This window comes from Dasypus novemcinctus, chromosome 5 (assembly GCF_030445035.2).
Source record: "Dasypus novemcinctus isolate mDasNov1 chromosome 5, mDasNov1.1.hap2, whole genome shotgun sequence".
Taxonomy (NCBI): domain Eukaryota; kingdom Metazoa; phylum Chordata; class Mammalia; order Cingulata; family Dasypodidae; genus Dasypus; species Dasypus novemcinctus.
This window is the reverse complement of record NC_080677.1, coordinates 79,851,249-79,864,547: the sequence shown is the minus strand read 5'-3', so window position 1 is coordinate 79,864,547 and position 13,299 is coordinate 79,851,249. Positions and strand designations below refer to the sequence as shown.

The following is a 13,299-nucleotide window of genomic DNA, read 5'->3' as shown; positions in this document are numbered from 1 at the left end:
ACCATGTAAGACGTCCAGGGTTCGCTACCCAGGGCCTTCTGGCCTGTATAGTGAGCAGGCCCATGCGCAGTGCTGCCTTGAGCAAGGAGTGCCGTGCCACGCAGGTGTAGGGGTGCCCCATGTGCAAGGAATGTGCTCTGTAAGGAGAGCTGCACCACGTGAAAAAGACAGCCTGCCCAGGAGTGGCACCGCACACATGGAGAGCTGACGCAGCAAGATGACACAACAAAGAGACACAGATTCCCGGTGCTGCTGACAAGAATGCAGGCAGGCACAGAAGAACACACAGTCAGTGAACACAGAGAACAGACAACTGGGGTGGTGGTGGGGAGGGTACAGTAAGGGAGAGAAATAAAATCTTAAAAAAAAAAGTATTTAGATATATGTGGGGTTTCTTTCCTCATTAATATATTTTATTTTTATGACATGTTAGATGATAATATTTTGAATATCTAAATTCAAGGAACTAGATTATTACTTTTGACCTGTTTCCTTTAACTTTTTAAAATATATGTGGTTTTTAAAAATTTTTTAACAACTTTTGAGATAATATATCACGCAGTTCCCATTTAAAGTGCATTTCTTTGTTTTTAGTATATTCACAGGACTGTGCAACCATCACCACACTCTAATTTTAGACCATTTCCATACCTCCTAAAAGAAACACTGTACCCATTAGCAGTCAGTGCTCCCCAACCTTCCCAAGTCCCAAGCAACCAACTAATAATGTATTCTCTCTCTGCAAATTTTCCTTATCTGCATATTTGGCACTTAGCATGTTTTCATGGTTCATTTGTGTTGTAGCGTGTATCAGTACTTCATTTTCTTTATTTCTGAGTAATATTCCATTGTAAGGATATATTACATTTTATTTATCCAGTAATCAGTTGATGGACATTTGGGTTTCCACTTTTTGACTATTATGAATAATGCTGCTATCACCATTCACAAGATTTGTGTAGACATGTTTTCATTTCTTTGGGTCACATGGTAACTCTTATGTTTAAATTTTTTAGGAACTGCCAAACTATCTTCCAAAGTGGCTAAACTATTTTACATTCTCACCTGCAATGAGTTGTAATGCAAGGATTCCAATTTCTCCACATTCTTGCAAACCTGTTATCATCTGTCTTTTTTGTTATAGCCATCCTAGTGGGTGTGAATTGATACCTTATTGTGGTTTTGATTTCATTTCCCTAATGATTATGTTGAACATCTTTTCATTTTTAATGTCTTCTTTGAAGTAGTGTCTGTTTAAATCCTTTGCCCATTATTTTGAGTTAGGTTATTTTTCCTTTTATTGTTGGGTTGTAAGAGTTCTTTATATATTCTGTATACGTGTCACTAATGAGCTATATGATTTACAGTTATTTTCTCCTATACACTGTGTTCTCTTTTTACATATTTAACAATGCCTTTTGAAATACAAAAGTTTTTGAGGAAGTCTATTTCTTTTTTTTTTCTTTTATTTTTAATTATGTCATACCTGAAACCATTGCCTAACTCGAGGTCATGAAGATGTACTGCTATGCTTTATTCTTGGAGTTTTATAGATTATAGCTCTAACATTTAGGTCTTTGATCCATCTTGAGTTCACTTTTATGTGATTTAGGGGTCCAACCTTATTCTTTTGCATGCAGAAGAACAGTTGTTCATCCCAACACCATTTGTTGAAAACAGTATTCTTTTCCTAGCTTAATTGTCTTGGCACCATTATCTAAGATATATATGGTTTCTCTCCTCTATCCCCCTCCGCATAACTTCTTAGATGCCTCCAGTAATACTTACTTAAAATAGCTTCTTGATGGCTTTTCCATTATAATTGATGGAAATTCTTCTGTTTCGGTTTTTTAATCTGTTGATATATTTCATGAGGATATACTTTGTGAAATAACCTGTTAACTGTTTGTCTTTTAGACAGGTGAGATTTAACCAGGCTTGGAATTACTATAGAAGTACCTCCAACCAGTTTAGAAGATCCCATCCTCAGTTGGTGTGGCATTGTTCATTCTTGCATACATCTGCCCTAGGAGAAATTTACCTGTATTCTTTATATGCACTCTATAGATGGGGTGAAAAAGTATTAGTGACTGGCACTACAAGTTTTGGGCTATTACCTGTAGTGAGAAAATATGTGCTGTGATGAACTGACTGAATTGAGAGTTGGTGATAGATGTGAAACAGGTCATTAGGAGAAACCCTTAAAACCCTTAAAAGTGATAATCACTGGTGTGACCAGCAATCTCTGAATGTAAGGTCGAGGTGCTCCTCTGGTATAGCAGTGAACCTGAAGGCTATAGAACAGTGCTGTCCAGTAGAAATATAATGTGACCGTATTTATAATAATTTTAAATGATTTAGTAGTCACATTTAGAAAACTAAAAAGAAGCAGGCGAGATTAATTTTGATTGTGTATTTTAATTTAGGATGTCCAAAATATTATTTTTCATGCAGTAAATAAAAAATTATTAATGAAATATTTTCCATTTCTTAAAATCTTGGAAATCACTCAAGTGATTTTTAAAAAGTATTTTACCCCTTCAGCACGTATCAGTTTACATCTGCCACGGTTCAAGTGCTCAGTACCCACATATGGCCAGGGGCTACCGTATTAGATAGTACAGTTCTAGATGTTTTGATACGATAGCCAGTTGAAATAGTGTATCAACATTAGGCAACTTCCTTTGTACTTCAGGGTACTCTGTTTTAGGGTATTTTAGCTTGTGATAGCTGGCTTTTGGGGAGTTTTCTTTCTGCCTGTTCAATGTGGTGCTCACTGGTGGAATCAGAAGTGCCTGCTCTCTTAGACCAGAGGGTTTAAGAATTGTGTAAGAAAGCTGGGCAGTTCACCAAGTGGGTGAAAGAATGAGTGAGAGACACGTTACAGTAAAGATAACCTGACCCTCTCAAGTGAGAGAAGGTGGGACCCTGAAAATGAGAATCTGCTCTATTACCACAGGTACTGTATTTAGAAAATTACCCTAGTGCAGTGGTTCTCACCCAGGATGATTTTGCCTCCCAAGGGTCGCCTGTCAAAGTCTGGAGACATTTTTGATGGTCACATCGAAGGGAGTGCTCCTGGCCTCTGGTGGGTCAGGTTCAGGGCTGTGGTGAACATCCTCCAGTTCGCAGGATAGCCCTTCCAGCAAAGAGTCATTCAGTCCCAGATGTAAGTAGGTGCTGAGGTTGAGACGCCCTGCACTAGAAAGTATTAATGCAGCAGTGGTCTCCTCAGTTTTCCATGCAAAATATCTAAATTTGGAAGAAACAGCCAACTTTCAAGGTATATCTAATTGAGCAAATTTGTCAAATAGATTCTTCCCACATCTCTTAAGAGGAAAGTTGATATCTTTTTCCACATCACTAACCTCTGCCCTTTGAGGAGGTGATAAAATTATTTTGATTCCTCTTCTGCCTCTGAACTCAGCTCTTTTTACCCAAGGCCATTCTGCTTTCCATAAGGGGAGGTCTGTTGAAAAGAACACAAACATTTTACATTGCTGCCAGGAAGCCAGAAATGATTATTGCGGTACCATAAGGTCTGTTGGAATTTTTGGATGTATTTTGGAAGTGACATGGGTGTTTGGTTGTGATTATTCCCTTCCATTGTTCCATCATGAGGAATGGTAAACACCACCCTCTCCCAGTGTCTGCCACCGGGGGCTGGGGGGGAGGGGGGAAGTGGCACTGTAGCTTAAGTCTTCATATATTCTGCAAGTAGAAATCAATACAAATAATTTCCACCTTATAAACATTCTTTGATAGTCCTGTCAAAGGTAGTTAGAGTTGCCAGCATTTGCCCTTCAAGTTACCATGGTGTGTGATCTCCACCCTTTACTCTCAGGGCCATGGCTAGATGAAGCTAAAGGTAATGTACTGGAAGCTATTTGGGGACTCTCAGAATTGTCAGGGAATTAGGGGTCCAGTTTTAAACGGGCAGCTTTCAGAGCAGTACCCCTTGAGCCTCTGTGATAATGTCTTCTACTGATGAGCCTCTGCCCCTGCAACGGCTGACCTCAAATTCTAGGCTCGAGAGTGAGCTTTTGGCTGTGTGCCCTGCACTATACTAGAGTGAGGGGAGAAAGAGTATGGAACCAGCCTTCTGTACTGGAGGGAGTAGAAGTGCCCCCCAGAGAAAATCCAGGTATTGTTAGAAGGGAGATTGGTTACTGAGCAGTCACAAAAATGACACCTCTCCACCCTGGAGACTCAGTTCACCCCACTGGTGCTGGCTTTGGGGATGTCATCATCACCCTGACCCTCCTTACCCTTGCCACTGCATGCTTGTGAGCAGGCCAGGGAATGCAATGCGGATGCCTTTGACAGGGCGGAGGGCGGCTTTGGGGAGAGATGTGTTTTTGGCATCCATGTTGAAACTTTAAACTTAAGTTTCCACATTTGAGACATAGTTAGAAATAGCTAAGTTTTATAGTAGTGGAAACCTTGATTTTATAGAATCCTCTTATGAATACTTTACATGAAGCAAATGTATTTAATATGTCTGTGAATTATGTTAGATAGCTGAGCAAAAGCCTGTATCTCTAAGTTCTCAAATTATTTGCTTTTTGTGTTATGTTGTCCTGTATTTTAAAAAAAAGTACTAAACACCATTTAACATTGCATTAGTGTATGGATTATATTTGCATTTGGCTAACAGTGTTTTTTTTTGTTTAATTTCCAGTTTTAGACAGTCTTCTTGATAAGCAAGCTTGACAATATACCTGAATTTCTTAAAGACAATCACTGTACTTCACCTATAGTATATATTAGTAAACTTCTATGAGTTATCCTGCATGGTGGTTATCCTATTCTGTTCCCATGGGTAAAACAGTTATGACATTCAAATAATGGAAAACAAACCCCTCTAAGTTAGGGATTCCTTGTGTATGTAATCTTTGTGGGATCTTTTCCAATTATTACGGCTGTCTGTATGTCTTCTTTCCCAGCTGCTAAAACAAATACCAGACGACGCATTGGTCTAACAATAGGAAACTCGGTTCACAGTTCAGAGGCTCAAGGCTTGCTTCCTCCCTGGGTTGGTATCTTCTGGCTGGACAGCAGTCTTAGGGTTCCTAAAGGCACATGGCAGCATCTTCTCTTTTCTCTACTGGATTCTGTTGATTTCCAGCTTCTGGCTGTTCCCCGTAGCGTCTCTTTTGTGTCCAGTATCTGTTGCTTATAAGGGAGAGCTTCAGCCATATTGGATTAAGGTCCACCCTCATTCATTTTGGATACACCTTAACTAGTAAAATCTTCAAAGATCCTATTTATAAATTGATTCACACCCATGGGACCATGGGTGCCTTTAGTAGGGACATGATTCAGTCCCTAACAATGTATATCATGGAATATTCCTTCATTTCACTTACATTTCATAACATTGGCAGGACTTAAGAAGTATTGAAATGCTGAGTGAAAACATGCCTACAAAAATATTCCCTGGCTAGTAGGGGAATTGATTTCAGCTAAAATAGATGAGGTGATACCTTCTTAATGTGTGGCAACTTTTATTTTCCCCCACATTCAGAAACTCAAGTGTGTCCATCATGCAAGATTTACTTTGAAGTAAATAGGAATTTTTTCCTCACTGTTTCAGGCCGGAGCCTCAACAGAAAGCTCCCTTAGTCCCTCCACCACCGCCACCACCACCACCACCACCTCTGCCAGACCCCACTCCCCCAGAGCCGGAGGAGGAGATCCTGGGATCAGATGATGAGGAGCAAGAGGACCCTGCAGACTACTGCAAAGGTGAGGCGCTAAACAGAGCAGTGTGGTGCTTGCCTTGCCTTGACTGGCTTACCCAGGGCTTTGTTAGGGGAATGGAGGGGAGTTAGTGGCACAAGCTTGGTCTTTATTATATCAGCCTCCTTGTGTCAGTATCAGTTTAAAATCTTAGATCTTTAAGTATAGAATGATACCAGGAAATCTAAGAGGTTATAAGGGATAGGAAAATGTAAGAAAAAGGTTTTCAGTCTGTTAACACAATTAAAGATAGTCTAAAACAGGACAATTAAGGATAAAATCATAATAAATCATCTAAAAAGAGCATAGGAACTAGAAGGTACCAGGCTCTTGAGGGAGCTAATTATAACTGTGTGCACTGTATTTGGATTTAAGTTTTCTAGCTGCTAAGGCTAAAGGGGGACTGTTCCTCTCTCTGTATAGCATTGAATTACATTCATTGGGTACGGAAAGAAAGCATGCAAATTTTGTTTATAGAGATAGACTTTTTCCTGGGATTGTCCTCAATGAACATGACGTTCTGCAGATGCTGACACTGTGTGACATAGTGGGCTACATTTTCAGCTCTGATTTCACTGAAGACATAAAAACTATTCAAGTAGAGAGCTCTTGTATTGCTGCTCTGTAAAGACCAAAAGCATGCAGCTAAGTTTTAACTCCTAAAGTGCAAGCATGTTCTGTGAGGAGTATTGAGAACAGTATTATCCAGACACTATGCTTTGTTTAGACAGGACTCCGAAGATCTAGGAAAAAGGGCAGTTGCTGGGTCCATTTGGCTGCCTCTTTGTTACTTCAGTTACCCATTTGGACTTTAATTCCCTCTAATTTTATCTCTAATAGAAAATTCTCATACTCTGGAATCCTGAGCTTCTCAATGGTTGGTGAGACAGTTTGTTTGCTATAGATTAAAGAAAATGTAAATCAGATTCTTTATAACTTAAGAATAAAGCATTAAATGATTCTTTGGCTCTGCAGTATCTTAGTCATTGATTATCTTCTTCATGCGTGAATTGTAAGAATTTTGCAGGTTTAAAAAATGAGAACTTTTTTTAATAAAAAACAGTGCATGCCAGATAAAAGAATAAAAAATCTGTTTACAAAGTAAAACGGTAGAAAAGTATTGTTTTTGAAAAAAGTAAAAATATAGATAAAATGTGTAAAAATAAATGACTAAAAGTCTGATTTGTATCTAGAGATGTCTCTTATTAATACCATATCCTTAAAGACTTTTTCTTGTGTGTTCACAACAATGGGATCCTATTGTACAATGCTGATTTGTAGTCTGCTTATTTTACTTAAGAATGCACATTGAAGATCTTTTAATGCTAGATGTCATTAGGCACCCTCACCCAACCTGTACATCTTAAGACTGTACCCACTCTCCCTTCTCGACTGATTTCCTCATTTCTAAGCAGTGGGTTTCCAGGTACGAGTGTCAGGTTGGAGGAAGTGGGGTGAGAATGAGCAAACTCTTTTGGAGGGTAAATTAAGGCATACAATATACAAATCTTTCTGGTTATAAATAAACTATTAGTGTGATAATATGCAGGGTAAAAATCTCTTGTTTTGGTGAGTTGTCACGTACAGATCCAAAAAGATGTTAAACTTATAACTGAGAAGAAAGGGAAGGTTGTTTGTAGATTTTTAAGAGTTAATGTACACCGAGACTTATATATAAAGAGTAAAATTATTAAGGAGTGCTGAATGCTTCATTGCCATTTTAAATTAAATTAAAATGAACAAAAGTTCTAATAGGAAGGCTTAGGAATGAAGGCTATTCCTGAAAAAAAAGTTATATTGTTAAATAGGTTTTAATATGATTGAGTTATTTGGAACTGTCTTTAGTGGTGACATCAGGAAGTGATGAAGGAAGTGATGAAAAGCTAATACTATTTTTCTGAAAAATTAAAACTTCTTTTTCCTCAACAAAGGAGGCTATCACCCAGTAAAAATTGGAGACCTCTTCAATGGCCGGTATCATGTTATTAGGAAGCTAGGATGGGGACACTTCTCTACTGTCTGGCTGTGCTGGGATATGCAGTAAGTGTTCTTCGTCATTTTTGCAATTGTGATTACTGGTCTAGTTCAACATCTTAATTTTGTATGAAAGAATGGGTGAAGGACACACCTACTTGTGTTGTTGCATTTGAAGTGCTTAATACAGGCCTGCCCCACTTAGCCAGACTCTTGTTTTTGATCCTTAGGTTAAAGTTCATTTCCTGGTAACTTAAAATATTAACTTCTTTCTGATTTTGATTTTCAGATTTACTCATTGGTATTGATTTACACTGGGGTCATATTATTTTTCTAGTAATCATTAGTATCAGAAAAACACTCAAATATGAGCTAATAATGCATAGTCTTTTCAAAGTAGGAGTTTCTGGCTTTTTAAAAAACAAGCAAATGAACTAAAAACAACACAAAACAACGTGTGGCTCATAGTAAGAAATTGCATTGCTACCAAGTACGCATGTACATGTGTATTGTGTATATATGTATGACTGAAATAGAAAGTGTTAGAAGATGATACCCGTCCTGAATGTGACTAATTTTGATATTTTTCCAGGCTATTTAATTTTTATTAGGGAAAAAAAATTGAACAAATTAACAACGAAAAAAATAGATCAATTTGTCCAATGGACCCACTGTGGCCCCACAGTTTGAAAAGTACTATTTTAAGGAAAGTTTATTAAAAGTTCCTATCGATTGGATAGATCTCATTATAATGACGACCTCTTCTGTTGATAACGTGTAAAAATATGTATTTTCTTAAAAGGGGGAAAAGATTTGTCGCAATGAAAGTTGTAAAAAGTGCCCAGCATTATACAGAGACGGCTTTGGATGAAATAAAATTGCTCAAATGTGTAAGTACTGAAAAATTTGGATGACAGAAAAATTAATGGCTTCAGGTATTTCTGGGAAATTTTCCTGGGTAATATTAATTAAATGATTTATTTTCATAAATTCAAATGCAGAGTCTTTTATTTTAAAAACATTACTTTTTTGATCCTGGACTAGCTCTAATATGGAAGAGAAAATGCCCAAAAGGACATTATCAGGACATTTGAAAAGTTAGAATATAGACTGTATGCTTTAAATCAATGTTAAATTTCTTGAACTTGGTAACTGCATTTAAGATGGTTACATAAGTGAATATCCTTTGTTCATGGACTATGTACTTGGATGCATTAAGCAACAAAAGGGCATGATGTGTGCAGCTCACTCTTAAATTTTTTGAAAGTGGATAGAAAGAATGAAATAACAAATGTGACAAAATGATAAAAGGGGATAATCTGGGTTCAGGTACATTGGAGTTTTCTGATTATTTCTATATTAGTTTTCACCCCCCTTTTTCTTTTTTGAGGTACCAGTGTATGGGATTGAACCCAGGACCTTGAATGTGGGAACCCAGTGCTCAAGTACTGAGCTGCATCAGCTCCCCTGAGTTGGTTTTTTTGTTTTGCTTCCTTTTGTTTTTTGTTTTTTTGGGGTTTTTTTTGGTGAGGAGGCACTGGAAACTGAATCCAGGACCTCCTCTGTGGGAAGCAGGCTATCAAGCACTTGAGCCACATCTGCTCTCTCCTGTAATTTCGAAATGATTTCAAAATAAAAAGTTCCCCCAAAATTGCTTTTATACACTGAAAACTATAAAACATTGCTGAGAGAGATTAAAGACCTAAGTAAATGGAAAGACACCTGTGTTCATGAATGGGGAAACAGTATTTTTAGGATGTCAATTCTACCCAAAGTAATCTATAGATTCACTGCAGTCTCTATCAAAATTGCAACAGTCATGGGGAGCAGGTGTAGCAGTGTTTGAGTGCCTACTTCCCATTTACGAGGTCCCAGATTCAATCCTGGTACCTCCTTAAAAAAATTTTTTTCCAGCAGTCTTTTCTGCAAAAGTAGAAGAACCTACTCTCACAATCATATGGAATGACAAGGGACGCCAAAACATTCTTGAAAAAGAAAAGCAACATTCTTCCTCATTTTAAAACTTCATGTAAAGCTCCAATAACAAAAACAGTGTGGTACATAGGATAGACATACAGATCAATGGAATAGTCCAGAAATAAACTCACATTATATATGGCCTGCTTATTTTTGACAAGGGTGCCAACTCCATTCAGTGAGGAAAGAAGAGTCTTTTCAACAAATGGATCTGGAACAACTGGTTTTACACATGTAGAAGAATGAAGTTAGACCTCCACCTCATACTATATACAAAAATGAATTAAAAAATAACTTAATGTCAAAAATATAAATGCTGAAACCATAAATCTCTTAGAAGTAAACATAGGGGTACATCTTCATGACCTTGGATTTGGCATTGGATACTTAGATATGACACGAAAAGCACAAGCAACAAAAGAAAAAAAATGAGATAAATTGGACTTCAGCAAATTAAAAATTTTTGTGCACCAAGGGACATTATCAAGAGTGTGGAAAGATGTGGCAGTTGGATATTATTTATGAATTCCAAAAAAAGATACAGATTATTTTTATAAACTAGTCTGTTCCTTGGGGCATTATACCCTCTGATTTAAATTCAGGTTCACTTGATTAAATCAAGGGCTTTGATTCAACCATATCATTAGGACACCCAGGATTGAGTCCCTGCCCCCACAGTGGCTATATAAATGGACACTTAGTCAAGAAGACAGAAGATACAGAATAGAGAAAGCTCTGTAGACACGGCAGAGGAGAGAACTTGATCCTGGGACTCTGGGGAAAGCTGAGCCATCCGCCTGATAGTTTGCAGCTGAAGAGGCTAGAGCCCTGAGCAGCTAAGAAGGCCTGGGAAGAAATGAGCCCTCCATCCTACAGTTGAAATTGGAAGAAGCTAGGTCCACAGAACCTTAAGAGGAAAGAGGAAGGTTGGACGCTCACAGATGTCGCCCACCATCTTGCTTCAGCACATAGTAACAGAATTTGGTGAGGAAATAATCTTGGGTTGAACTCTTTACAGCCTTGTAACTATAAGCTTTTACCCCAAATAAATATCCTTTATAAAAGCCAACAGATTTCTGGTACTTTGCATCAGCACCTCTTTGGCTGACTAATAAAAAAACCACAAAATGGGAGAAAATAATTGCAAATCATGTATCTGGAAAGAATTTAATAACCTGAATAGATACTCAACATCATAAATTAGGTAAATGCCAGTCAAAACCACAATGAGATATCACTTCATACCCTTTGGGTAAAACTATTATGAAAAAAAAAAAAAAAAAGAAAATAATGAAGTAGGTGAAGTTGGAAAGAAATTGAAACCTTTGTATGTTGATGGTGGGAATGTAAAATGGTGCATCCTCTGTGAAAAAGTATATTAGTCAGCCAAAGGGGTGCTGGTGCAAAGTACCAGAAATCTGTTGACTTTTCTAAAGGTTATTATTTTGGGTAAAAGCTTACAGTTATAGGAACACGAAGAGTCCAACTAAAGGAACCATAAAAGGTACTTTCTCACCCAAGTCAGTTGCTGCGTGTTGAAGCAAGATGGAAGGTTATCACTGTGAGGGTTCAGCCTCTCTCTCAGTTACAGACTGGCATAGGGCTTCTTTCCAGACTCAGCTGCGGACTGTCAGGTGACCAGCTCATCTCTCTTCCTGGGGCCACAGGATCAAAGTTACCTCCTTTTCTGTGTCTGTGGAGCTCTCTCTCTGTGTATCTTCTGTGTCTTTGTGAGTGAGTGCCTGTTCACATCAGCCCACCAAGGGACAGGGGCTTAACCTGAGTTTCACCCTACTGGCTGGTTGGATCAAAGCCCTAATCTTTATACAGTCAAAGGTTATTACACCCAGAGGAACACAACCAATTTATAAACATAATCCTTATCTTTTTGGGCGTTCATAAATAAACTCAAACTGCCACAGTTTAGTGGTTCCTTAGAAAATTAAACATAGAATTATTACTGTAGGGCCCAGTAATTTCACTCCTAGGTTTATACCTGTTAGTATTGAAAAGATGAAATCAAACATATTTGTACACAAGTGTTCATAACAGTATTATTCACAATAGCCAAAAGGTAGAAACAGCCCATGGTGCCCATCAAGTTATGAATGCATAAATAAAATGTGGGATATATGTTCAGTGAAGTGTTAGCCACTAAAAGCCATGAAGTACATGCTACAATATAAATGAACCTTACAAAATTGCTAAATGAAATAAACTAGACAAAAAAGGATGGCAAATGTTGTATGATTACACTTATATGAGGTATGTACAATAAAATTCATAAAGACAGAAAAATGGATTGGAGGTTATTACCATGTACTGGGAGGAGGCAGAATGGGGAGTTATTGATTAATGGGTATGGAGTTTCTGGGACGATGAAAAAGTCTTGGAAATGGTTAAATGTGATAGTTCCATAGCACTGTGAATGTAATTAATACCACTGAATTGTAAACTGAAAAATAGTTAAAATGGGAAATTTTGTTATGTGTATTTTACCACAAGAAAAAATTTAAAAAGTAGACCAAAAAGATCTCATTAGTCTTATTATTAAAAAAATTGGTTTATATAATGGAAATGATTTTCAATCTTAAAACTTTTTTGGCTTGTATTTGTTTTTCTTCGTATAGGTTCGAGAAAGTGATCCCAGTGACCCAAATAAAGACATGGTGGTACAGCTAATTGATGACTTCAAGATTTCAGGCATGAATGGAATACGTATCCTTTCTGAGAAATGTATTACTATCTGATGGATGAATTATATTTTTTTCCTTTATACTTCAAAAAATGGAAATATCTAGCCCTGTATACACTTCTGGATTGAGGGCCTTTTGGAGTTTTTGGTATAGTTTCATCTTATAAAAATTTGTTTATAAAAATTTTTGTTTGGGGCATGGAATTTATTACTTTTTTCCCTTTAATTTTGGTGAAGATAATCTTTGCAGTGGTAAGCAGAAGTATAGATTTCCAATCAGGGCACGTTTATTTATTTAAAAAAATTTTTTTAAATTTATTTTTTATTTATTTCTTGCCCTTCCTCCCCCCCGCCCCAGTTGTCTGTTCTCTGCGTCTTTTTGCTGCTGTTCTTTGTCCACTTCTGTTGTTGTCAGTGGCACGGGAATCTGTGTTTCTTTTTGTTGCGTCATCTTGCTGTGTCAACTCTCCATGTGGGCGGCGCCATTCTTAGGCAGGCTGCACTTTCTTTCGCACTGGGTGGCTCTCCTTTCGGGGCGCACTCCTTGCGCGTGGGGCTCCCCTACGGGGGGGACACCTGTGCATGGCAGGGCACTCCGTGTGCACATCAGCACTGCACATGGGCCAGCTCCACATGGGTCAAGGAGGCCCAGCGTTTGAACTGCGGACCTCCCATGTGGTAGACGGACGCCCTAACCACTGGGCCAAGCCCACTTCTCAGTGCACGTTTAAAATCAATGCACAAGTATGATGTGTACCACAAGAGCAATGAATGCCGAAATAGGTACAAAACACCATGTGTGGTTGAAGCTTTTGTCGGGACAGCAAAAGGAAAAATGTTTTGCTCTCTGTGTAGCAAAATTGCATTTGAATACTATTAGCACTATGCAGTACTAATTCTGTTTCCAAATG

General features: G+C 38.0%; 1 protein-coding gene across 20 annotated transcripts in view; it reads left to right on the top strand.

Annotated features, from left to right (window-relative positions):
• Window positions 1–13,299, top strand: part of SRPK2 (SRSF protein kinase 2) — a 272,440-nt gene that overhangs the window by 219,345 nt on the left and 39,796 nt on the right. For all 20 annotated transcript variants that reach the window (XM_071215200.1, XM_058297131.2, XM_058297136.1 and 17 more), the window contains 4 exons: window positions 5,597–5,748; window positions 7,674–7,782; window positions 8,519–8,606; window positions 12,324–12,411. In XM_071215200.1, the coding sequence (XP_071071301.1) occupies window positions 5,597–5,748; window positions 7,674–7,782; window positions 8,519–8,606; window positions 12,324–12,411 (437 nt within the window). The remainder of the gene's footprint in view (window positions 1–5,596; window positions 5,749–7,673; window positions 7,783–8,518; window positions 8,607–12,323; window positions 12,412–13,299) is intronic.